A 27205-nucleotide genomic window follows, 5' to 3' on the forward strand; every position below is an offset into this window, starting at 1 on the left:
TTATGTTCTTAAATCAGGATGCATATGATAGGTTACAGTTATCATCCTTTAAATACCATGTCATCACTTCCCCCTTCGCGGGCTCATGCATGGTATAACTAGGGTAGCTCGGTGGCACAGTGGTTAGCCAGGGATCTGCGTTCAATTCTGGATGACTGCATAGTGTTTGCACGTTCTCCCTGTGTCTGCGTGGGTTTCCTCCGGGTGTTCCGGTTTCCTCCCACAGTCCAAACATGTGCAGGTTAGGTGGATTGGCCGTGGTAAATGTTTGGAGTTCTGGGGATAGGATGGGAGAAAGGGCCTTAATAAGGTGCTCTTTCGGTGAGTCAGTGCAGACTCAATGGGCCGAATGGCCTTTTGCACTGTAGGGATTCTATGACCCTGAACTTGAGAAGCTGTCACGGGCGAATGATCCATCAGTGAAAAATAAAGAATATTAGCAAAACTAGTTGATGGCATCTGCTGAATAGGTAAATTTAAGCGTGATAATGCATTAGCATGGCATTCTGATTGAGGATACTTTATTTCGTAGGAATGTGCTGATAAGATCAGTGACCATCTTTGCAATCGGCGAGCAGCTAATGATAGTATGCTTTTATACAACCTAAAAATAATAGTTAAGGGTCAATGATCAGTCAGTAGTGTGAACTGACGATCATATAATAATGAAACCTTCGTATGCCAAAACTAAACTCAATCCTTTTTCTAGCTGAACATACTTAAATTCATCGTTAGTCAGAATACACGGTGGCACAGTGGTTAGTACTGCTGCCTCAGTGCCAGGGATCCTGGTTCAATTCCTCCCTCGGTTGACTATGTGGAGTTTGCACATTCCTTGTTTATGTGGATTTTCTCCGGGTGTTCTGGTTTCCTCCAACAGTCCAAAGATGTGCAGGTTAGGTTGATTGGCCAGGTAAATTGCCCCTTAGTGTCAGGGGATTAGCAGGATAAATACGTGGGGTTACAGGGATAGGGCCTGGGTGGGATTGTTGTTGGTGCAAGCTTGATGGGCCAAATGGCCCCATTCTGCACTGTAAGGTTTCTATGATGCAAAAGCTATTGATCATTCTTTTGAAGGCATAATATGTGAAACTGCTGCCCCAACTCCATAAGATGAAGCGTCGCAAGCAAGTGGTAATGGTAGCTTCGGATTAAAATGAACAAATACTTCAGACTTCTGCAAAGCATCTTTGACATCTTTGTGTGCTTTCTCACATTCTGTAGTCCAGTCCCATGACTGTGTTTTGTACATAGTAAATTATGCAATGGCTTCAATAATGTAACTAAGTTATGAACAAATTCACCATAATGATGTACTAATCCTAGAAAGTGTGTCATTTATGTCATATTCGTTGGATGTGGTGCTTTATCATCAACAATGTGACCCAAATACTGGACTGACGTCTGGGAAAAAATCATACTTTTCTTTCTTGATACGCAGACCATGTGATTGAAGACATTCCAATGTTGCTTTTAAATTATTCAAGTGCTCTTATTCACTGGACCGTGTAATTAGAATATCATCCAGGTAACATTGTACACCAGAGAGACCACTTGAAATCTGAGCTATCGATCTTTGGAATTGGGCTGGTGCAGATGTTATTCCAAAAGGCAATCTTTTATAATGAAAAAGACCTTTATGAGTAACGATGGTAAGCAATGGCTGAGATTCAGTGGCTCCATGCATCAGTAATTGTGCTGGTGAAAGATCAATCTTGCTGAATTTCTGCCCACCTGATAACCCAGCAAACAAATCTTCAACTAAAGGAAGTGGATATTGATCAGCGCACAACACTGGATTTATGATTGTTTTAAAATCACCACAAATAACTGAACCATCTGGTTTCATGACAGGTACGATGGTGGTTGCCCAGTTATGCATTCAAACCGGCTCGAACACCAGTGTTAACAAATTGTCCCAATTCTTCTTTGACCTTGAACAAAAAAGAAAGAAAAGCACAGTATTGTCTACACTTCCCACTGCCTCGGAAAAGCGGCCAGCATAATCAAGGACTCCACGCACCCCAGACATACTCTCTGCCCCCTTCCGTTGGGAAAAGGATACAAAAGTCTGAGGACACGTACCAAACGACTCAAGAACAGCTTCTTCCCTGCTGCCATCAGACTTTTGAATGGACCTACCTTGCACTAAGTATATCTTTCTCTACGCCCTAGTTATGGCAGTAACATTCCATCCTGCACCCTCTCCTTTCCTTCTCTATGAACGGTATGCTTTGTATAGCGCGCAAGAAACAATACTTTTCATTGTATACTAATACATGTGACAGTAAATCAAATCAGCACAGGAACAGGCCCTTCGGCCCCCAAGCCTGTGCCGATCATGATGCCCTAACTAAATTTTTAAAAAACCTTCTGCCCTTACTCGGTGCATATCCCTCTAATCCCTCTCTATTTATGTACCATAAAGATGCTTCTTAAATGTTGCTAATGTGCCTGCTTCCACCACCACCTCTGGCAGTGCGTTCCAGGCACCCACCACTCTCTGCATGAAAAACATCCTCTGCACATCTCCCTTAAACTTTCCCCCTCTCATCTTGAATCTGTGTCTCCTTGTAATTGACACTTCCACCCTAGGAAAGAGCCTCTGACTATCCACCCAGTCTATGCCTCTCATAATTTTGTAAACCAGGTCTCCCCTCAACCTCTGCCTTTCCAGTGAAAACATTCCTAGCTTATTCAACCTCTCTTCACAGTCAACATCCTTGAGACCAGGCAACATCCAGTGAACCTTCTTTGCACTTTCTCCAAAGCTTTCATGTCCTTCTGGTGGTGTGGTGACCAGAACTGCACACAATACTCCAAATGCGGCCTAACCAAGGTTTTATATAGCTACAACATGATTTCCCAACTCTTGTACTCAGTGTCCCGGCTGATGAAGGCAAGCAGGCCAAATGCCTTCTTAATCACCTTGGCCACCTGTGACAAATTGCATATGGCATCGCTTTTGCTTTGAGACTTTTTGGTTGACAATTTGGCTTTATCTTGAGTTTCACTTGAACTCTCTTCATTGAGCCAAGTGTCTCTTCAAGAACACTATTGCATTTATCCAGAAGGTAGCGCAAGTCTGTTTTGGTTTCGACCAATCTGTCAACAGCACTCCAGTTAAGCTTTATCTTCTCTAACCATGATCTCCCAAGCAGAGTTGGAAAATTACCATGGACCACATCGAGAGGTGACTGTGATTTATCCACTTATTTCCAAGTTGACCATGACATAACTGATGGCACAATTTCTTTAATGTGTGTCCTTAAAATCACATCAGCCGTTTTTAAAGGAAGATTCTTTAGCTTTTGTTGGTATGTAATCTCAGAAATTACAGATACAGAGGCACCAATAACAACCTCCAGCCTAATAGGTTGTCCATGTAACTTTGGAATCACCCAGAATCTATGTGATGCATCGTGTATGGATAAGATGTTCAGTTGAAGCTCTTCATCATATCTCTGGACATTTTCTTCTTCATGGCCGTAATTCTTTTCTTCCATTTTGTAATTTCGTTTTGTAGAATGTAACTTATTTTTCTTAAAGGTACCCAGATTCTTCTGCTGAATATTCTTCTCAGGGGAAGCTGGTCTAGCCCAACAAGCTTTTGCAATGTGACCCATTTTGTCACAATTCTTGCATTGACTATTCTTGCTCCAGCATTCACTCGCTGAATGGTCCATTTTGGCACATCTGTGACATGCTTGTTGCTGTTTTCACTTCTTATGGGCAGTTCCCAACTTGTGAATCTTCATTCCTGCAGCAAATTGTGAAGCTTCTTTAACAGCCAGTTCCATCAACACTACAATTTCTACTGCTGCCTTTAAACTCAAAACAAGCTCAGTGAGCAATCTTTGGATAGCCTCATGTTGAAGACTACAAACTAGAGAATCTTGAAGAGTATCTTCTAATGGCTCACGAAACTCAATGTTGTGCCATTGCCACAAACTGAGCAATGCTTTCGCTTTCCACTTGATTCCTTCAGTGGAATCCGAACTGTTCCGTGATGATCAGTGGCTTTGGAGAGTGATGTTCTTCAAGGATCTTTGTCAAGTCATCGTAAGTTTTGGTTCCTGGCTTTGCTGGATGAACCTTGTTCCAGAGCAAATTAAAGGTGTTACTTCCTATCGTATTGAGAAAAATTAGTACAAGCAACTCGTTTTCAATTTTATTCGCTTGTACAAAGTACTGAAAATGTTTGACATCGCAACCTTGTTTAGAGAGTTTACTAATGATGCAGAGTATGATGCCATCCAGGACAAAGTAGCCCATTTGATGGACAACCCATCCACAACCTTAAACATTCATTCCCTCCACCACCACTGCACAGTGACAGCAGAGCGTACCATTTGCTAAATGCATTGCAGGAAATCATCAAGGCAAACCAGTCTCCCACTGCCTCAGCAAAGCAGCCAGCATAATCAAGGACCCCACGCACCCGGACATTCTCCCTTCCACCTTCTTCCATCGGGAAAAAGATACATAAGTCTGAGGTCACGTACCAACTGACTCAAGAACAGCTTCTTCCCTGCTGCTGTCAGACTTTTGAATGGACCTACCTTGCATTAAGTTGATCTTTCTCTACATCCTAGCTATGACTGTAACACTACATTTTGCACTCTCTCATTTCCTTCTCTATGAACAGTATGCTTTATCTGTATAACGCACAAGAAACAATACTTTTCACTGTATGTTAATACATGTGACAATAATAAATCAAATCAAATCAAAATCAGCATCTTTCCAACTTGTGACCTCCACTAACTTGAAGAACAAGGGCAGCAGACTCTTAGACACATAAAAATATGAAAGTTTCTCTCCAAGCCACTCTCCATCCTGACTGTTCCTTCAGTGTGGCTGGTCAAAAATCTGGAACTTCCTACCTATCAGCATTGTGGGTGTAACAACACCAGGTTAAAGTCCAACAGGTTTATTTGGTAGCAAACGCCACTAGCTTTTGGAGCGCTGCTCCTTCGTCAGGTGAGTGGGAGATCTGCTCTCAAACAGCAAACAGGGCATATAAAGACACAAACTCCACACCATGTGTACCAACACCACATGGCTTACAGCAGTTCAAGAAAGGAGCTCACCAACATCTTCTCAAGGGCAATTAGTGATGGGCAATAAACACTGGTCTAGCCAGTAAAATAACATTCTGAAGAATAAATATATTTATTAAAAGCTGAGCTTATTGAGACAGTGGGAATATTGTGTGCCACTGGTTTGGGCAGGTGGAGACAGCAGAGTTCATTAAAGGGTCAACTAGAAAGATTGGTCCTATGGTTTGAGTTTTAAGTTTATTAGTGTCACAAGTAGGTTTACATTCACACTGCAATGAAGTTACTGTGAAAATCCCCTAGTCGCCACACTCCGGCACCTGTTCGGGGACACTGAGGGAGAATTTAGCATGACCATTGCACCTAACCAGCACATCTTTCAGATTGTGGGAGGAAACCCACGCAGACACGGGGAGAAGGTGCAAACTCCACACAGACAGTGACCCAAGCCGGGAATTGAACTCGGGTCCCTGGCGCGGTGAGTCGATGTGGAAGTGAGGAAAGGTGAGTTGAGCAAGTCCTGCTACTTCACATAGAAGACGGGGAGTGTTTGGAATGAATTGCCTGATGGTGAGGGGTAGTGACCTAGTCTGGTAACTGGAAGAGGGAATTTGGCCCCTTTAAGGGACATACACCAGAAGGATCATGTGATCCGATTGCCCAATGGGTAAGATCTTGATGCAGAGCCAGCATGGATTCTAGAGCTGCAAGTGTTAACATCATGAAATCAGTCTGCATATTTATCTTGTAAATAAACTGTTACAGTTTGTCATATACCAATTAGGGGTCACCAATACTTCCAGTTACTACATTGACGATGAGGTAAATCAGCGACTCCGTTTGCAGTGAGGAATTCGAAGAGGACATTGTTACAAAATTGCAGAGCAAATCAGATCGATCCCAGCCTGAAAAGGAGGGAACAGGCATGCCTCACTTTAGGAAGCTAGAAGCCTTCTCATAACCACTGAGAACTAAGTACAATATGTGGAATAGTTGGAGTATTTTTTCATGTCTAATGGAATAAAGGGGGAGGATAAGAAGAAAGTCATTTTACTTACTGCGTGTGGACCCAGACCTATAACTTCATCCAAAGTTTACGGTCCCCGGATGCTCCCAACACGAAGGCATTTTTAGAGCTTGTTGAGTTAGCAAAGGGGCATTACCACCCTAAAGCCTCGGTAACACTGCAAAGATATAAGTGTAACTCGATGGGGAGGGCATCGGGGGAGACCATTGCAGCCTTCATATTGAGATTGAAGCAGATTGAAGAGCAGTGTGACTTCAGGTCAGCTTTAGACAACATGTTAAGAGACCGATTTGTATGTGGTGTAGATAATGCAACTTACAAAGCAAACTGTTGTCTGAATCTGAGTTGCCTTTTAAGAAGGCACTGGAAATGGCAACAGCGATAGTGAATGTCGAGAAGGGCACACACGAGTTACAAAGCGAGCAAAACATCGAGGTCCACCAATTAGGGCAGGAAACTGCAAATAGAAATGGTGCCAGAATCGCAGGAATGGGATTGAGCTCGAGCAGTGAGTTGAATGAAGAAGTGGAAGGAATCGCTACATACCAAAGATTTAAGCAGTCTAGCAATAACACAGAGTGCGTTCGATGTGGGAGAAGACACTCCCCAGAAGTGTGCAGATTAAGATGAGAGTGCTTCAGGTGCAGAAAGAAAGTTCATTTCAGGCACAAATGTAAAAGTAAGCAGGGTCAGCCCAGTACAAGCTGAGTAAATAATCCAACCGGGTGCACAGCGAGGGGGCGAATTGTTAAGTTATCAAACAATGTGGAAGTGGGCAAGGTAGTCCCCATCACAAGAGTGTTGTTGGTAAACGGTTGGCCACTGAAGGTGGAGGTAGACATGGGAGCATCAGCTACTATTTGATTTGATTTATCGTTGTAACATGCATTAGTATACAGTGAAAAGTATTGTTTCTTGCGCACTATACAGACAAAACATACCGTTCATAGAGAAGGAAAGGATGATAATGCCCCAATAGCCAGGGTGTAGAGAAAGATCAGCTTAATGCGAGGTAAGTCCATTCAAGTCTGATGGTAGCAGCGAAGAAGCTGTTCTTGAGTCAGTTGGTACGTGACCTCTGATTTTTGTGTTTTCCTGACGGAAGAAGGTGGAAGAGAGCATGTCCGGGGTGCGTGGGGTCTTTGATTGTGCTGACTGCTTTTCGAGGTGGTGGGAAGTATAGACAGAGTCAATGGATGGGAGGCTGGTTTGTATGATGGTTTGGGCTTTGTTCATGACCCGTTGTAGTTTCTTGTGGTCTTGGACAGAGCAAGAGCCATACCAAGCTGTGATACAACCAGAAAGAATGCTGTTGTGAGCCAGTGGACATTAAAGAAGGAGTTCAACCCCTGAGGTTGACGAACTCTGCAGCAAGACTTCGTATACCAGGGAAGCCATAAAGATAGTAGGAAAAACTACAACCCCCATGAGTTACAGACAGCAATCGGCACAGCTACCTCTGATGGTGGTGTTGGGTCAAGGACCAAGGGGGCATGATTGGCTCCAGGAGATTGAGTTGAGCTGGCTGGAAATCTTTAGGATAGGAGAAGGGGGTCTGCATGGGGTCATTGTGACATAGCAAGAAGTATTCCAAGAGGAACTTAGGAAGATTAAAGGATTGCAAGCTAGGGTCCATGTAGGTCCAGAAGCCACTCCCGAGATTTTTTAGAGCAAGACCTGTGCCTTATGCACTAGTAGAGAAGGCAGAGATGGAGCTTAAACTACTGGAAAATTTGGGCATCGTCAGGCCTGTACTATTTGCAGAGTGGGCAGCACCCATTGTGCCAGTAGTGAAACCAGACAAGACTGTCCGTATCTGCAGGGACTACAAGCTGATGATAGGTACCCCATCCCAAAATTGAGGATATGTATGTGAAGTTGACAGGGGCTCTGACATATACCAAACTGGCACTTGAAAGTTAAAGCATTGACAGAGAGAAGAAACAGTAAGCCAATCGGGACAGAGGAAACTGAGAGGGGCCGGTTCGAAATCCTTACAGCAATTACTGCCAGACGTGAAGTGAAAACTGTGGTGAACCACTGTTACTACATGTATGTGCCTGGACACACCCATGCTGCACCTGGCCCGAGACTCCTCCCTTTCCACCTGGGGCCCCTCCCTTTCCACCCAGAGTGGGGTATAAAGGTGATGGTCCCTCCTCCTTGCCTCAGTTCAGACCAGGTCAGCCACAAGGGCGTGCTCCTGTTCTCCGTGAATAAAAGCCTATTAGTTTATCCTCACTCTCAGAAGTCTTCGCGTCGTAATTGATAGTGTATCAAAAACTCACCAATGAAAATTATCTGGGGAAATTCTGAAGAAGCATCCACAAACTTGTGTGCTGATGAGACCATTGCTGCTTTGAATATACTTTGTCATCCATGTTAATCTTAAAAGCTGTGTGTATTTATTAAGCTAAGGGGAGAGTAAAGGAGCATTGTATTATAATCCATTTCTTTCACACTTAGTAAATGTTTTCTTTTGCTGGTAAATCTGATTATCGATCCTGTGACTCCATTTCCTCCAGGTTTAATAGAAAGAAGTGAATGTCTTGGAGACAGGATTCCATTCTGGGGTCTTGCCATCCACCCGTTATAACACCAACAGGGATTGTAACAGAGACCCCTTGGATATGTAACCGGAACCCTGTCAGACGTGGAAAGAGGATACTCACAGATGGAAAAGGCAGGCCCTGCTGTTATCTGCAGCATCAAGAAGTTTCATCATTTCCGAGAGACATTTTACTGACGTCACAGACCACAAGCCACTCTTAGGGCTTTACAAAGAACACAAAGCAGTTCCCCCAATTGCTTCTGCTAGAATATGATGATGGGCATTGTTCTTGTCGGCTTACAAATTTACCTTCGAACATCAGCCAGGGGCTGACATAAGCAATGCAAATGCCTTAAGTCACCTTTCGTTACCTGAAAGAACACTGTCCCCTCGAGTTCCGCAAGAGATTGTAATGGCTTTAAACTTTATGGACATTTTACATGTCGCAGCACATCAAGTCAAGTACTGGACCAATAGGAGCCCGTTATTGTTGAAGATTAAGTTTATGATATTGCATGGTTGGCAAAATGAGAAAGCTCTAGTAGAAATGAAGCCTTATCAGCTCGGGAAGAATGAGCTCAGTTGCAAGAATATTGTCTACCTTTGGGGATCAAGGGGTTTTTTCTATCCATTCGTGGGATATGGGCATCGCTGGCTGACCAGCATTTATTGCCCATCCCTCGTTGCCCTTGAGAAGGTGGTGGTGAGCTGCCACCTTGAATCGCTGCAGTCCATGTTCTGTGGGTTGACCAACCCACAGAACATCCCTCCATTAGGGAGGGATTTTGACCCAGCGACAACGAAGGAGTGACGATATATTTCCAAGTCAGGATTGGAGGGGAACTTGCAGGTGGTGGTGGTCCCATGTATCTGCTGCTCTTGTCCTTCTAAATGGAAGTGGTCATGGGTTTGGAAGGTGCTGTCTAAGGATCTTTGGTGAATTGCTGCAGTACATCTTGTAGATAGTACACACTGCTGCTACTGAGCGTCGGTGGTGGAGGGAGCGAATGTTTGTAGATGTGATGTCAATCAAGCGGGGCTGCTTTGTCCTGGATGGTGTCAAGCTTCTTGAGTGTTGTTGGAGCTGCACCCATCCAGGCAAGTGGAGAGTATTCCATCACACTCCTGACTTGTGTCTTGTAGATGGTGGACAGGCTTTGGGGAGTCAGGAGGTGAGTTGCTCACCGCAGTATTCCTAGCCTCTGACCTGCTCTTGTAGCCACTGTGTTTATGTGGTGAGTCCAGTTGAATTTCTGGTCAATGGTAACCCCAAGGATGTTGACAGTGGGGGATTCAGTGATGGTAACACCATTGAATGTCAAGGGGCGGTGGTTAGATTGTCTCTTATTGGTGATGGTCATTGCCTGGCATTTGTGTGGTGCGAATGTTACTTGTCATTTGTCAGCCCAGGTCCGGATATTGTCCAGACCTTGTTGCATTTGAACATGGACTGCTTCAGTATCTAAGGAGTCGCGAATGGTGCTGAACATTGTGCAATCATCGGCGAACAGCCCCACTTCTGACCTTATGACGGAGGGAAGGTCATTGATGAAGCAGCTGAAGATGGTTGGGCCTAGGACACTACCATGAGGGACCCCTGCAGTGATGTCCTGGAGCTGAGATGACTGACCCTTCACAACCATCTTCCTATGTATCAGGTATGACTCCGACCAGCGGAGAGTTGGTCCCCTGATACCCATTGACTCCAGTTTTGCTCGGGCTCCTTGATACCAAACACAGTTGAATGCGGCCTTGATGTCAAGGGCTGTCACCCTCACCTCACCTCTAGAATTCAGCTCTTTTGTCCATGTTTGAACCAAGGCTGGAATGAGGTCAGGAGCTGAGTGACCCTGGCGAAACCCAAACTGAGCGTTACTGAGCAGGTTATTGATGAGCAGGCGCTGTTTGATGGCACTGTTGATGACCCCTTCCATCACTTTACTGATGATTAAGAGTAGGCTGATGGGGCAGTGATTGGCTGAGATGGCCAGTTGACTGGGTTTGGCCATCCCCAAACCAGGAAGACAGTTATTGATAGAAGAATTGCATCATGCCTAGCTGGGCATATCGAAGATGAAAATGTTAGCAAGGAACTAAGTTTGGTGGCCTGGCATTGATGCTGATATAGACAGGATGGTAAAACAATGTGACCAGTGCTAGCTACAGCAGAAGTTATCTGCTACTGCTCCCTTCCACTCTCCGGAATGGCCGGGTCAGCCATGGCTGAGAGTTCACATTGGCCCATTTAAGGGCACAATGTTCCTTTTGCTGATGGTTGCCCATTCAAAATAGATCAAGGTCCACAAGGTGGCACACCACACTTGAAAAGCTGCGCCAACGTCTTGCAGCCCATAGTGTACCAGACAACGGAACAGTGTTCACATATGCTGAATTCCAGAAGTTCATGGCCTGCCACCCGGGATAAAACATCCATACGGCCCCATATCACTCCTCATAAGAACTAGGAGCAGGAGTAGGCCATCTGGCCCTTCGAGTCTGCTCTGCCATTCAATAAGATCATAGCTGATCTTTTCGTGGACTCAGCACCACTTACCACCAGCTCACCATAACCCTTTACTGTTCAAAAATGTATCTGTCCTTGCCTTAAAAACATTTAATGAAGTAGCCTCAACTGCTTCACTGGGCAGGGAATTCCATAGATTCACAACCCTTTGTGTGAAGAAGTTCCTCCTCAACTCAGTCCTAAATCTGCTCCCCCTTATTTTGAGGCCATGCCCCCTAGTTCTAGTTTCACCTGCCAGTGGAAACAACCTCCCTGCTTCTATCTTATCTATTCCCTTCATATGTTTCTATAAGATCTCCCCTCATTCTTCTGAGTGAATTCCAATGAATATAGCTCCAGTTTACTCAGTCTCTCCTCATAAGCCAACCCTCTCAACTCCGGAATCAACCTAGTGAATCTCCTCTGCACCCCCTCCAGTGCCAGTATATTCTTTCTCAAGTAAGGAGACCAAAACTGTACACAGTACTCCAGGTGTGGCTTCACCAGCACCTTATACAGCTGCAACACAACCTCGCTGTTTTTAAACTCCATCCCTCTAGCAATGAAGGACAAAATTCCATTTGCCGCCTTAATTACCTGCTGCACCTGCAAACCACGTTTTGTGATACATGCACAAGGACACCCAGGTCCCTCTGCACAGCAGCATGCTGCAATTTTTTACCATTTAAATAATAATCCATTTTGCTGTTATTCCGACCAAAATGGATGACCTCACATTTTCTCATCAAATGGGCTGTCTGAATGTACAATGCAAACATTCAAAACCAGTATGAAAAAGCAAACACTGCTTCATTAGAAACTAAGTGGCATGTTTTCTCCTAGTTTATAAAACCACCCACATACTACAACTGGAATAGATCCAGCTGAGCTGCTGATGGGGTAATTCTTAGCGACCAGGTTGAGCCAGGTAGTTCCAAATTTATCAGCGAGGGTGGAGACAAGACAGAGTTTTCAGAAGAGGAGCCGTGATTCGTAAAAGGTAGAAAGAGCATTTGAGATGATCCAGTTTGGGAAGAATTTTGGAAGTAGACCAAATTGGGTCCCAGGAGTTCTGATGGTCAGGATGGGGCCACTGTCCCATGAGGTGAAAGTGCAGGACAAGTTAGTGAAGAAACACGTAGATCACCTGTGGAGACGGAGCCGTCGCAGGAGCCCAGGCAGTGTCACTCGTTCAGTGCCATTGCCTGATCCAATTGTGCCGGCAAGGAGTGTTGTTTGTCCAAGGGATGAAGTGGCTGATCAACCAATGACAGGCCAGAGCGCTGCTCCCATTGAAACGGAGGAGATAGTGGGAAGTGACGTGCTGGAACCAGGAGAGAGTCCGAATGAGACAAGTCCAACCCAAAGCACCTCTATAGTCAAACCTTAACCAGCTGAGCTACATCGCTGCCAGAGAAAGAGAAAGTCCCTGGACAGACTGAGTTTCTGAAAAAAATGTTCATTATTGTTATTGTTTTGGAAATTAAGTTATTTATGTACTGTATAATGAGGGACTTAAGGGGGGAGGGATGTAGTAGCTGGCCCCTTTAAAGGCATACACTGGAAGGGTCATGTGACCTGATCACCCAATGGGGAATGAGCATGGGTGCAGAGCGCAGGCCTTTGCAGCCAGAGAATATTCTGGAGCTGGAAGTGTTAACATTGTGAACATGCTCTGAATATTCATCTGCTTCTAAATAAACTGTTATAGTTTGTTACACTAACTGGTGGTCATAGAGTCATAGAGGTTTACAGCATGGAAACAGGCCCTTCTGCCCAACTTGACCACGCCACCCAGTTTTTACCATTAAGCTATTCCCAATTGTCCACATTTGGTCCATATCCCTCTATACCCATCTTACCCACGTAACTGTCTGAATGCTTTTTATAAGAACATAAAAAAAGACATTAAGATTGGTTGCCAATTCTTCCTTGGTCCAAGAGGACCTGGACGGCAGTGACCTAGTTAATACATAAAACGTAGTACAGATTTGTAAAACTCAAATTACGTTTGAGTAATTTGATCAAGTTCTTTGATGAAGAAACAGGGTTTGATGAGGGTTCTATGAACATTATAATTAGGAGCAGGAGTAGGCCATTCAGCCTTCAAACCTGCTCCACCATTCAATAAGATCACGGCTGATCCAATTGTGGCCTCAATTCCACTTTCCTTCCGACCTGCTAAACCCTTGAATTGGGTAAAGACTTGGAGGAATACATTACAGTGCTATCGGGTAAGAGCAGGGGGAGTGGAATTAATTGCCCAGCTCCTTCAAAGAGCCAGCAGAGGCATGATGGGACAAATGGCCTTCGGTGCTGCATCATTCTATAATTGAAGGCGATGGCAGTATCAATCCTGGGACTGATCTGGTCTGCTTTCCAGTGCCCTGGTCACAGTTCCTCCCACACCCAAAATCAATTGATTTTTAATGATATTTTTGTGTCTTCCTTTGTGCCCTGTTTTCCTGCATGATAACCCTGACTGCACTTGTAACTATTATAGGTGCGATGTCTTGGTTTGTCTTCTGGATGGTCTCCAATTCTCCGCTTCTAAACGTCAGCTGCTTCAAATTCTTGCTGCCCATATCCTAACTCAATTCTTTCACCTCCCTGCACTCACTGACCCACATTGGTTCCTGGAAACCTTGAAAGTAAAGTTACGATCCATGTTCAAATCCCTCCAAGGCCTCACTCCGTCCGATCTTTGTAATCTCCAGTCTTACACCCTTATAATATCTTTGCATTCTCTAATTCTGGTCTCTAAACTCTGGAATTCCCTCCCCAAACCTCTCCACTTCCCTACCTCACCGCCTTTAAAGCACTTTTCTTTGATCAAGATTGTTATCCTGATTTCTGCGGTTTGGTGTCAAATTTATATCTGATTCATGCTTCCGTGAATCCCCTTGTGATGTGGAGGAAGATTGTAGAGTCAACAGTGCTAAATGCTGAAAAGAAGTTAAGTTTAGCTGCCAACAGAGGCCATTACAGGGAGATGGTAGCATCGTGATAATATGACTGGGGACGGGTAATCCAGAGTATCAGAAATCTGCCTAGCAACAGTGACAGCCAGCATTTCCAGGGGTAGACAAGCCTCTGAAAGTGACCAGGGCATTCCAAAGACATGAGAGCATCTAAAGATGATCAGGTAGAAATTGCTGTAGTGGTAGAAACAGATTACTTAGATGACTGCTTAAATGAAACAGTTTACCTGAATGACTGAGTGATTCAGGACTATAGAAATGCTAAGCTCCACAAAAGAAAGAGTTCAAGATATTAGACAACTGACTCTCGAGTTTGAAATAACAGAAAGGGAAACAGTATAACTGTTACCCCCCTCAGAAGCAGACAGGGACAGTCTACATCCTCACATCCAGAAGACAGTCCGCGACTCACAGCCAGGAGCTAGGACCCATTTCACAGCCAAGGGGTCCTGTAGCATATTTTACTTCTCAGAGTTGTTATAGTGTCGCATCTAAGTCTTTGAACCAAGACGTTGCAGGAAACCTTTGTAAAGACAGTTTAAATATCTTCACTGCACCAAAAAAAGACATTTCCCAGACTTGGATCATCAGCCATGTATTGTGTGGTAACTATAAGCTGGATTTGGCTCATATAGTTATTTAATTTGAATGTTATTTGGAAAAGGGAAGTGAGTTCAAGGATCGTAGATATATTTTGGAACAAGGGGTAATTTCTCCATAAATTGCGTGTGTGGTTATTCATGTACTGAAGTGTCGTAAAGTATTGTCCTTTTTTTTGTATATTTTTGTTAATAAATATTCTTCAGTCATTGTTTATATGACAACTCGACTTGTTCCTTACTGGGGTTTTAAACGACTCCTCACATTATTCCAAATAAAACTATACACCACCATGAAATGGTTTTTCAAATTCGAACACCCTCATAGGTAACATCAGGGTGGTTTGTGACAAGAGACCCAGACTAATGTCCTGGGGACACAGGTTCAAATCCCATCAGAGCAGCTGGTGGAATTTAGTGTGCAATTATAGATGTAAGTTGTTACAGGCAAGTGTCTCCAACTGAGAAAATGTTTCCACTGTGGAAACTCCAAAACTAGTGGCTATAAATATAGGACTGAATTGTGACAAAATAATAACTTGGATTTATAAACCTAGACATCAGGAAGTGTGTAATACTTGCAAAAAAAAAATTTGACAAAATGTCAGACTACTTCTTTAGAAATAAGAACATTCCAACGGAAAACAGAATGAGATGACCAAAATGCAACATCTGGTCAGTGTTACAGTGTAGATGTGATGTCGGCAAGACAATGGAAGGTTAATTAAAGGCAACAAAGATGACCTTTCTGAGATTTATGATGATTCTTTGGACAACACACAACCAATGAGAAAGTTTTGAGGGAAGCAGGTTCACATGAAGAACTTTTACAAATGACTATTAAGAGAAAACTATAATTCTTTAGGGACGTACCGAGGAGAGAGAAACAAGACTGATAAAATTGAGGGTAGCAGACCAAGCGAGAGACAAAGGAGGAAATGCACGGACAGTTTAAGGAGCAGAATGGGTGCAAGATTTGAGGACCAGGCTAAGATGATAGCTGTCATTAAAGACCATGAAAGTCAGAGAGATGGCATACAACATGACACCTGAAGAAGAAGAGGCCATAAATACAAGCTACTAATAAATCCAATCAGAAATTCAGGAGAAACTTCATTACCCAAAGAATAGTGCAAATGTGGAGCTCACTATTACAAGGAGTGGGTGAGGACAATGGTACAGATGCATTTAGATACATGATGGTGAAAGGGATAGAAGAATTTGCTGATAGGGTGAGGCAGAGAGCTCTAGCAGGAGGCATATCACAGTAAGATCAATTGACCTATTTCTGTAAAATTGATGTAACTGCCTGCAGCTCCTGAGCTTGAGCAGGAGATGAAGACCAGAGCGGTTTCTGGAATTCACAATTTAGGAGAAAGCTCACAGGTAGAGGAGGTGAGCAGAGAGGAGGTGATTTTGTTGACTGGAATAGCTCACTGGGGGATTTGGAGGGAACAATTCAGCAAATGGAAATGAGCCTTTTGCTGGATAATTTCTTGACTTTATAACAAATTGAACCAAGAGCAGGAATTCTCACTCAGCTGTCACAGACAGCAAGAGGCTTGAGTGCAAGTGAATGAAAATTCTGGTTGGAAATGGGGAGAGGGGTGGGGAAGTGATTGTTGTCAGAGAGCTGGAGCACTGGTCAAAGTGGCAGGTTGGTGAGAGTGGGGAATGGAGCAATGAGGGGTGTCTTAAATGAAGGAAATCAGCATTATAGAGAAATGGATTTGGGGAAATTGATGGGATTGAAGGTGGATAAATCTCCAGGGCCTGATAATCTTCATTCCAGAGTACTTAAGGAAATGGCCCTAGAAATAGTAGGTCCATTGGTGGTCATTTTCAAAAATTCTTTGGACTCTGGACTGGTTCCTACAGATTGGAGGGTAGCTAATGTAAGCCCGCTATTCAAAAAGGGAGGTAGAGAGAAAACAGGGAACTATAGACCAGTGAGCCTAACTTCGGTGCTGGGGAAGTTGCTAGTGTCTATTATCAAGGATTTCATAACTCAACATTTGGAAGGCAGTGGTATAATCAGATAAAGTTAACATGGATTTACAAAGGGGAAATCATACTTGACAAATTTATTGGAATTATTTGAGGATGTCACAAGTAGAGTTAACCAAGGAGAACTGGTGGATGTGATCTATTAGACTTTCAGAAGGCTTTCGACAAGGTCTGATATAGCAGACTACTATTGCGCGTAATGTCTTGAGATGGATAGAAAGCTGGTTAGCACACAGGAAGCAAAGAGTTGGCATAAATGACAATTATTCCCGAATGGCAGGCAGTGAGTAGTGGGATTCCGCAGGGATCTGTGCTAGGACCCCAACTGTTCACATTATATATTCATGTTTTGGAAGAAGGAACTAAATGCATTATCTCCAAATTTGCAGATGATACAAAGTTGGATGGGAGGGTGAGCTGTGGGGAGGATGCAGAGATGCTTCACTTTGATTTGGACAGGCTGAGTGTGTGGGCATCTGCATGGCAGATGCAGTATAATGTGGATAAATGTGAGGTTATCCACTTTGGTAGCAATAATAGGAAGACAGATTATTATTTGAATGGGTGTAAATTGAGAGAGGTGAATGCTCAACTAGACCTTGGAGTCCTTGTGCATCAGTCGCTGAAAGTAAGCAGTAAAGAAGGCAAATGGTATGTTGGCCTTCATAGCGAGACGATTTGAGTAGAGGGATAGGGATGTTTTGCTGCAATTGTATAGGGCATTAGTGAGGCCACACCTGGAGTATTGTGTGCAGTTTTGGTGTCCTTATCTGAGGAAGGATGTTCTTGTTACAGAGGGAGTACAGTGAAGGTTTACCAGGCTGATTCCAGGGATAGCAGGTCTGTCATCTGAGGAGAGACTAAGTAGGTTAGGATTATATTCACTGGAGTTTAGAAGAGTGAGAGGGGATCACATAGAAACTTATAACATTCTAACAGGGGTAGACAGGGTAGATTCAGAAAGAATGTTCCCAATGGTGGGTGAGTCCAGAATTAGGGGTCATAGTTTGACGATAAGGGGTAAACCTTTTAGGACTGAGATGAGGAGAAATTTCTTCACCCAGAGGGTGGTGAATCCACGAACAGAGAAAGTAGCTGAGGCCAAAACATGTGGTTTCAAGAAGAAATTAGATACTGGGCTAAAGGGATCAAGGATATTGGGGGAGGAGGCGGATCAGGATTTTGAATTTGATGATCAGCCATGCTCAAAATGAATGGCAGAGCAGGTTCGAAGGGCTGAATGGCCTACCTACTCCTTCTATTTTCTCTGGCCATTCAGAGATGTTATGCACATTCTCCCCGTGTCTGCGTGGGTTTCCTCCGGGTGCTCCGGTTTCCTCCCACAGTGCGAAAGACGTGCTGGTTAGGTGCATTGGCCATGTTAAATTCTCCCTTGGTGTACCCGAACAGGCGCCGGAGTGTGGTGACTGTGTATAGTTCTGGTCACCCTATTATAGAAAGGATATTATTAAACTGGAAAGAGTGCAGAAAAGATGTACTAGGATGCTACCAGGACTTGATGGTTTGGGTTAAAAGGAGAGGCTGGATAGACTGGGACTTTTTTCTCTGGAGCGTAGAAGGGTGATCTTATAGAGGTCTATAAAATAATGAGGGGCATAGATCAACTAGATAGTCAATATCTTTTCCCAAAGGTAGGGGAGTCTAAAACTAGAGGGCATAGGTTTAAGGTGATAAGGGAGAGATACAAAAGTGTCCAGAGGGGCAATTTTTTCATACAGAGGGTGGTGACTGGAACAAGCTGCCAGAGGTAGTAGTAGAGGCGGGTACAATTTTGTCTTTTAAAAAGCATTTAGACAGTTACATGGGTAAGATGGGTATAGAGGGATATGGGCCAAATGTGGGCAATTGGGATTAGCTTAGGGGTTTTAAAAAAAGGGTGGCATGGACAAGTTGGGCTGAAAGGCCTGTTTCCATGCTGTAAACCTCTATGACTAGGGGAATTTCGCAGTAACTTCATGGCAGTGTTAATGTAAGCCTACTTGTCACACTAATCAATAGACAAAAACTGAACTAAATGACTCCAAAATCAGGAAGAAGCAGTGTATCCAGGATCAGGTAGAGTGGGAGTGGGCACATTGCTGGAAATTGTGGATTTGAGTCAGGAAGTCAGGGAGGAGTGAAAGTTGATAGGAGTTAAGAGAGATTGACCCAGGGATCAAGAAGAGTTGGGAGGTGCCCTGAATAGTGCGGCCTCTGGGACACAGTATTTGGGAGCTATTGGACACCCAGTCACTTGGGGTGAATATTTTGCTGGGAATGTACTATCGGCCCCCAAACAGTCAGGGAGAGATGGAAGGGTAGATATCTAGGCGAATCTCAGAGAAGAGTAAAAATAATAGGGGATTTTAACTTCCCCAATATTAATTGGGATTGTCAAAGTGTGAAAGGCTTCGAGGGAGCAAATTCTTAAAATGCATCCAGGAGAACTTTTTGAGCCAACAAATAGAAAGCGCTAAAGGGGGGGTGGTACCGGATCTAATTTTAGGGAATTAAACTGGGCAGGTTGTAGAAGTGTTGGTGGCGGGGTGGGGGGGTGGGGGCGCATTTCAGTGATAGTGACCATAACTCAGTAAGATTTAAGGTCGTTACCGAAAAGGACAAAAATGGACTGGAAATAAGGTTGTTGAACTGAGGAAAGGCCAATATTAATAGGATAAGACGGCATCTGGTCAAAGCAGACTGGGAGCAGCTACTTGTAGGAAAATCCCAGTGGGAGTCATTCAGAAAGGAAATAAAATACAATGCCAACATGTTCCTGCAAGGGAAAAGGTGAGACCAACAAGTCCAGACATTCTCCACCTGGAAAGGCATGGGTCGATTGGGGTTAGTCAGCATGACTTTGTCAGAGGGAGGTCATGGCTGACAAAGTTGATAGAATTTTTCAAAAATGTAATCGAGTGTGTGGATGAGGGAAGTTCAGTTGATGTAGTTTATATAGATTTTAGCAAAGCCTTTGACAAGGTCCCACACGGGAGACTGATTGAGAAAGTTGAAGCACATGGAATTCGGGGAAATTTGGTGAGATAGATCCAAAGCCGGCTTAGTAATTGGACACAAAGGGTGGCAGTAGGAGACTGTTTGGGTGAGTGGAGGCTGGTATCCAGTGGCGTACCACACGGTTATTGTTTATTATATACATAAATGATATCGATGAAAATGTGCGGGGGATGATAAGCAAGTTTGCAGGTGACACTTGGGAGAGTGATCAAAATGGTCAGAGCCCGTGGGATCCAGGACTATTTGGCAAAGTGGATCCAAAATTGGTTTAGTAGCGGGAGGCAGAAGGTGATGGTGAAAGGTTGTTATTGTGACTGGAAGCCTGTGTCCAGTGGTATTCCGCAGGGATTGGTGTTGGGTCCCTTGCTGTTTGTCGCGTACATTAATGATCTAGATGTGAAAGTAGGAGGTATGATCAGTAGGTTTGTAGATGACATGAAAATAGGTGGTGTGGTAAATAGCAAGGAGGATTACAGGAGGATATAGATGGCTAGCATGGACACAATGGACCGAAGGGTCTCCTTCTGTGCTGTAGAACTCTGGAAATAGCAATCTGCCAGAAACTGAAGAGAGAAACAGAGTTAACGGCCAGAATTTTCTGACCATTCGTGTCTGCGGGATTCTCCAGTCCCGCTGCAGAGAATGAAGATTTGGCTGAGCGCCAAATTCTCTGTCCTCGCTTGCGGCAGCGGTGGGACGTGAACGGCAGCGGTGGGGCGTGAACGGCAGCGGTGGGGCGTGAACGGCAGCGGCGGGGCGTGAACGGCAGCGGCGGGGCGTGAACGGCAGCGGTGGGGCGTGAACGGCAGCGGTGGGGCGTGAACGGCAGCGGTGGGACGTGAACGGCAGCGGTGGGGCGTGAACGGCAGCGGTGGGGCGTGAACGGCAGCGGTGGGACGTGAACGGCAGCGGTGGGGCGTGAACGGCAGCGGTGGGGCGTGAACGGCAGCGGCGGGGCGTGAACGGCAGCGGTGGGACGTGAACGGCAGCGGTGGGGCGTGAACGGCAGCGGTGGGGCGTGAACGGCAGCGGTGGGGCGTGAACGGCAGCGGTGGGGCGTGAACGGCAGCGGCGGGGCGTGAACGGCAGCGGTGGGGCGTGAACGGCAGCGGTGGGGCGTGAACGGCAGCGGTGGGGCGTGAACGGTGGAAAATTCCAGCCATCATTTCGGGTCTGTGACTTTCCTGTGGCCACAGATACTCCCAGACCTTTTGAGAATGTCCAGCGCTTTCCATGATTTAGTATTTGTGTTCCTGGGGGTCTGGTGCCCACAGAAAGAGGAGCGTGGAGGGGAAACTCGCTCATTCCGCTGCCCCTGGTATGTTCCGCTCTAGTTACGCCGCTTTGCCGAGCGTTTGCGCTGTCTCTGTCTCTCTCCCAGCGCGGCGAGACCGGCCAGGAAATTTGCTGCGATTTAATGAGTGCAAAGTTAGCGGCTGAGGGGCGGAGGCGGGCCGGATTTTCCCTGGCGAAGAGGTTATTGGAGAAGCGAGTTGTTTGAAGTGTGTGAGCGGTGCCATTGCAGCCCAATGCCGAGGCTGCCTGGGCGGAACCAACCAGACTCAAGCAGGGCTGAGCGCAGAAACAAAAGCTTTGACATCAAAGCAGAACTCAATCCGCAAACAACGGGGGAAAAAAAACTTTTTCAAGGAATGCACTTTGGCAGCGCGCGTGTGGGAAGCACGTTGTGAGCAAGGCCGGATCGAGGCTGCAACTTCTCAATGAAAAACTTCCCCAACTTTGTTACAAGGAGCAAGAAGTTAAAATATCCAGGAGAGGAGGGGGGAGAATTAACTCACAATCTTGGCTGCACTTAAGAAAGGAGAACGAGTGGCCAGGGCGAGGTGGAGGTGCCCTGTGTGTGTCTCTCTCTCTGGGGGTGTTCCGGGAACTCCATGGCTCACTCTCCGCTCAGCCTGTGAGCAAACTTTGCAGGATTTGAAAATCAGTTTGCCTCCCCCCCGCCCCCTTCTCCCCCTGTTGACTGTGTGGAAATGAGGCGCATCAGCCGCTACTGGTGGATTTTATACAATTTCGTGGGCTACTGTTGCTTCTGCCGTTGCCAACAGACCCAGTAAGTTTAGCTGAGTGTGTGTGTGTATATATGGGGGGTGGCTGAGGGGGTTTACAGTGCTGGGGTTTTACAATGTTGGGGTTTAGCAGTGCTGGGGGTTTACAGTGTTGGGGTTTACAGTGCTGGGGTTTTACAGTGTTGGGGTTTAGCAGTGTTGGGGTTTACAGTGTTGGGGTTTACAATGCTGGGATTTTGCAGTGTTGGGATTTTGCAGTGTTGGGGTTTACAGTGCTGGGGTTTACAGTGCTGGGATTTACAGTGCTGGGGTTTACAGTGCTGGGATTTACAGTGCTGGGGTTTACAGTGCTGGGATTTACAGTGCTGGGATTTACAGTGCTGGGGTTTACAGTGCTGGGATTTACAGTGCTGGGGTTTGCAGTGCTGGGGTTTACAGTGCTGGGGTTTACAGTGCTGGGGTTTTACAGTGCTGGGGTTTTACAGTGCTGGGATTTACAGTGCTGGGGTTTGCAGTGCTGGGGTTTACAGTGCTGGGGTTTTACAGTGCTGGGGTTTTCAGTGCTGGGGTTTGCAGTGTTGGGGTTTACAGTGCTGGGGTTTTACAGTGCTGGGATTTACAGTGCTGGGGTTTGCAGTGCTGGGGTTTACAGTGCTGGGGTTTTACAGTGCTGGGGTTTTCAGTGCTGGGGTTTGCAGTGTTGGGGTTTACAGTGCTGGGGTTTTGCAGTGCTGGGGTTTTCAGTGCTGGGGTTTGCAGTGTTGGGGTTTTCAGTGCTGGGGTTTGCAGTGTTGGGGTTTACAGTGCTGGGGTTTACAGTGCTGGGATTTACAGTGCTGGGATTTGCAGTGCTGGGGTTTGCAGTGCTGGGGTTTACAGTGCTGGGGTTTGCAGTGTTGGGGTTTACAGTGCTGGGGTTTACAGTGCTGGGATTTACAGTGCTGGGATTTACAGTGCTGGGGTTTGCAGTGCTGGGGTTTACAGTGCTGGGGTTTACAGTGCTGGGATTTACAGTGCTGGGGTTTACAGTGCTGGGGTTTACAGTGCTGGGGTTTACAGTGCTGGGGTTTACAGTGCTGGGATTTACAGTGCTGGGGTTTTGCAGTGCTGGGGTTTACAGTGCGGGGTTTTGCAGTGCTGGGATTTACAGTGCTGGGGTTTGCAGTGCTGGGGTTTGCAGTGCTGGGGTTTTGCAGTGCTGGGGTTTTCAGTGCTGGGGTTTGCAGTGTTGGGGTTTACAGTGCTGAGGTTTACAGTGCTGGGGTTTTGCAGTGCTGGGGTTTACAGTGCTGGGGTTTTGCAGTGTTGGGGTTTGCAGTGCTGGGGTTTACAGTGCTGGGGTTTACAGTGCTGGGATTTACAGTGCTGGGGTTTGCAGTGCTGGGGTTTACAGTGCTGGGGTTTTGCAGTGCTGGGGTTTTCAGTGCTGGGGTTTGCAGTGTTGGGGTTTACAGTGCTGGGGTTTTGCAGTGCTGGGGTTTGCAGTGCTGGGGTTTGCAGTGTTGGGGTTTACAGTGCTGGGGTTTACAGTGCTGGGGTTTGCAGTGTTGGGGTTTACAGTGCTGGGATTTACAGTGCAGGGGTTTACAGTGCTGGGATTTTGCAGTGCTGGGGTTTTGCAGTGTTGGGGTTTACAGTGCTGGGATTTACAGTGCAGGGGTTTACAGTGCTGGGATTTTGCAGTGCTGGGGTTTTGCAGTGTTGGTGTTTGCAGTGTTGGGGTTTGCAGTGTTGGGGTTTGCAGTGTTGGGGTTTGCAGTGTTGGGGTTTTCAGTGCTGGGGTTTGCAGTGTTGGGGTTTACAGTGCTGGGGTTTTGCAGTGCTGGGATTTTGCAGTGTTGGGGTTTACAGTGCTGGGATTTACAGTGCTGGGGTTTACAGTGCTGGGATTTACAGTGCTGGGGTTTTGCAGTGCTGGGATTTACAGTGCTGGGTTTTTGCAGTGCTGGGATTTTGCAGTGTTGGGGTTTACAGTGCTGGGATTTACAGTGCTGGGGTTTACAGTGCTAGGATTTTGCAGTGCTGGGGTTTGCAGTGCTGGGATTTACAGTGCTGGGATTTACAGTGCTAGGATTTTGCAGTGCTGGCGTTTACAGTGCTGGGATTTACAGTGCTGGGATTTACAGTGCTAGGATTTTGCTGTGCTGGGGTTTACAGTGCTGGGATTTTGCAGTGTTGGGGTTTACAGTGCTGGGATTCTGCAGTGCTGGGGTTTACAGTGCTGGGGTTTGCAGTGCTGGGGTTTGCAGTGCTGGGGTTTGCAGTGTTGGGGTTTGCAGTGTTGGGGTTTACAGTGCTGGGGTTTACAGTGCTGGGGTTTGCAGTGTTGGGGTTTACAGTGCTGGGGTTTACAGTGCTGGGATTTTGCAGTGCTGGGGTTTACAGTGCTGGGGTTTGCAGTGTTGGGGTTTACAGTGCTGGGATTTACAGTGCTGGGATTTTGCAGTGTTGGGATTTACAGTGCTGGGGTTTACAGTGCTGGGATTTTGCAGTGCTGGGGTTTTACAGTGCTGGGGTTTGCAGTGTTGGGGTTTACAGTGCTGGGGTTTTACAGTGCTGGGGTTTACAGTGCTGGGATTTTGCAGTGTTGGGATTTACAGTGCTGGGGTTTACAGTGCTGGGATTTTGCAGTGCTGGGGTTTTACGGTGCTGGGGTTTGCAGTGTTGGGGTTTACAGTGCTGGGGTTTTACAGTGCTGGGGTTTACAGTGCTGGGGTTTGCAGTGTTGGGGTTTACAGTGCTGGGGTTTTGCAGTGCTGCGGTTTACAGTGCTGGGGTTTGCAGTGCTGGGGTTTGCAGTGTTGGGGTTTACAGTGCTGGGGTTTACAGTGCTGGGATTTTGCAGTGCTGGGGTTTACAGTGCTGGGGTTTACAGTGCAGGGGTTTTGCAGTGCTGGGATTTTGCAGTGCTGGGGTTTGCAGTGCTGGGATTTGCAGTGCTGGAGTTTTGCAGTGCTGGGACTTTGCAGTGCTGGGGTTTACAGTGCTGGGGTTTGCAGTGCTGGGATTTTGCAGTGCTGGGGTTTTGCAGTGCTGGGATTTTGCAGTGTTGGGGTTTACAGTGCTGGGATTTTGCAGTGCTGGGGTTTGCAGTGCTGGAATTTTGCAGTGTTGGGGTTTACAGTGCTGGGATTTTGCAGTGCTGGGGTTTTGCAGTGTTGGGGTTTACAGTGCTGGGGTTTGCAGTGCTGGGGTTTTGCAGTGCTGGGGTTTCAAGTGCTGGGGTTTGCAGTGTTGGGGTTTACAGTGCTGGGGTTTTACAGTGCTGGGTTTTGCAGTGTTGGGGTTTACAGTGCTGGGATTTTGCAGTGCTGGCGTTTGCAGTGCTGGGATTTTGCAGTGCTGCGGTTTACAGTGCTGGGGTTTACAGTGCTGGGGTTTACAGTGCTGGGGTTTACAGTGCTGGGGTTTACAGTGCTGGGATTTTGCAGTGCTGGGGTTTACAGTGCTGGCGTTTACAGTGCAGGGGTTTTGCAGTGCTGGGATTTTGCAGTGCTGGGGTTTGCAGTGCTGGGATTTGCAGTGCTGGGTTTTTGCAGTGTTGGGGTTTACAGTGCTGGGGTTTGCAGTGCTGGGGTTTGCAGTGCTGGGATTTTGCAGTGCTGGGGTTTTGCAGTGCTGGGATTTTGCAGTGTTGGGGTTTACAGTGCTGGGATTTTGCAGTGTTGGGGTTTACAGTGCTGGGGTTTACAGTGCTGGGATTTTGCAGTGCTGGGGTTTTACAGTGCTGGGGTTTTACAGTGCTGGGATTTACAGTGCTGGGGTTTACAGTGCTGGGGTTTACAGTGCTGGGATTTTGCAGTGCTGGGGTTTACAGTGCTGGGGTTTACAGTGCTGGGGTTTTACAGTGCTGGGGTTTACAGTGCTGGGATTTACAGTGCTGGGATTTTACAGTGCTGGGGTTTTACAGTGCTGAGGTTTACAGTGCTGGGGTTTACAGTGCTGGGATTTTACAGTGCTGGGGTTTACAGTGCTGGGATTTACAGTGCTGGGGTTTTACAGTGCTGGGCTTTGCAGTGCTGGGGTTTTACAGTGCTGGGGTTTACAGTGCTGGGATTTACAGTGCTGGGGTTTTACAGTGCTGGGCTTTGCAGTGCTGGGGTTTACAGTGCTGGGGTTTACAGTGCTGGGGTTTACAGTGCTGGGATTTTGCAGTGTTGGGGTTTGCAGTGCTGGGATTTACTGTGCTGGGATTTGCAGTGCTGGGATTTACAGTGCTGGGGTTTGCAGTGCTGGAATTTACAGTGCTGGGGTTTTGCAGTGCTGGGATTTACAGTGCTGGGGTTTTGCAGTGCTGGGGTTTTGCAGTGCTGGGGTTTTGCAGTGCTGGGGTTTACAGTGCTGGGATTTACAGTGCTGGGGTTTGCAGTGCTGGGATTTACAGTGCTGGGGTTTTGCAGTGCTGGGGTTTTGCAGTGCTGGGGTTTACAGTGCTGGGGTTTACAGTGCTGGGATTTACAGTGCTGGGGTTTTACAGTGCTGGGGTTTTGCAGTGCTGGGGTTTACAGTGCTGGGATTTACAGTGCTGGGGTTTACAGTGCTGGGATTTACGGTGCTGGGGTTTGCAGTGCTGGGATTTACAGTGCTGGGGTTTTGCAGTGCTGGGATTTACAGTGCTTGGGGTTTTGCAGTGCTGGGGTTTTGCAGTGCTGGGGTTTTACAGTGCTGGGATTTACAGTGCTGGGGTTTTGCATTGCTGGGGTTTTGCAGTGCTGGGGTTTTGCAGTGCTGGGATTTACAGTGCTGGGGTTTTGCAGTGCTGGGATTTACAGTGCTGGGGTTTTGCAGTGCTGGGGTTTTGCAGTGCTGGGGTTTTGCAGTGCTGGGATTTACAGTGCTGGGATTTACAGTGCTGGGGTTTGCAGTGCTGGGGTTTGCAGTGCTGGGGTTTGCAGTGCTGGGGTTTGCAGTGCTGGGATTTACAGTGCTGGGATTTACAGTGCTGGGGTTTGCAGTGCTGGGGTTTGCAGCATGCACAGTGTGGGTGAGATTGACGCAGTCTTTTCCCGCTATGTTCTAGGGGCTACCTGGTGACTGCTCCCTCAGTTTTCAGAGCGGGGTTAGAAGGGGTGATCAGTGTCACAATATTCAACCCAGTGAAGGAGACCACAGTGCATGTCCAGCTGGTGGCTAAAGGGACAATCGTCGCTCACAATCAGGGCTCCGTATTGGGTAAGTGCCCCCTCTGACCCCAACATCTTCAATAACAAATCTTTATTTTTGTGAAACTAATTGTGGAAATTTAATCAAAAAACCCTCCTCATTTTGTGTTTTGTTTCAGAAAAAGGGAGAGTCACATTAAAGGTAAGAATTCAGCCGGGACCTGGGGACAGTTTATTTCGGGTGAAATTTGACAACCGCGTGGGTTTGCTCCTTTTTACTGTTCAACATCACTGTCACTCCCTCCTCTCTCACTCACAACATGTCTC

The 27205-nt window shown here is 46.3% G+C and overlaps 1 protein-coding gene across 1 annotated transcript in view; it reads left to right on the forward strand.

Moving 5' to 3' along the window:
* cpamd8 (C3 and PZP like alpha-2-macroglobulin domain containing 8) overlaps positions 1-27205 on the forward strand; it is a 217944-nt gene that overhangs the window by 4638 nt on the left and 186101 nt on the right. The window contains exons 3-7 of the mRNA XM_078198736.1: positions 6448-6595; positions 7783-7929; positions 21682-21820; positions 26797-26948; positions 27058-27080. Coding sequence (XP_078054862.1) covers positions 6448-6595; positions 7783-7929; positions 21682-21820; positions 26797-26948; positions 27058-27080 — 609 coding nt within the window. The remainder of the gene's footprint in view (positions 1-6447; positions 6596-7782; positions 7930-21681; positions 21821-26796; positions 26949-27057; positions 27081-27205) is intronic.

This window comes from Mustelus asterias, chromosome 26 (genome assembly GCF_964213995.1).
Source record: "Mustelus asterias chromosome 26, sMusAst1.hap1.1, whole genome shotgun sequence".
In the NCBI taxonomy this organism is placed as follows: Eukaryota; Metazoa; Chordata; class Chondrichthyes; order Carcharhiniformes; family Triakidae; genus Mustelus; species Mustelus asterias.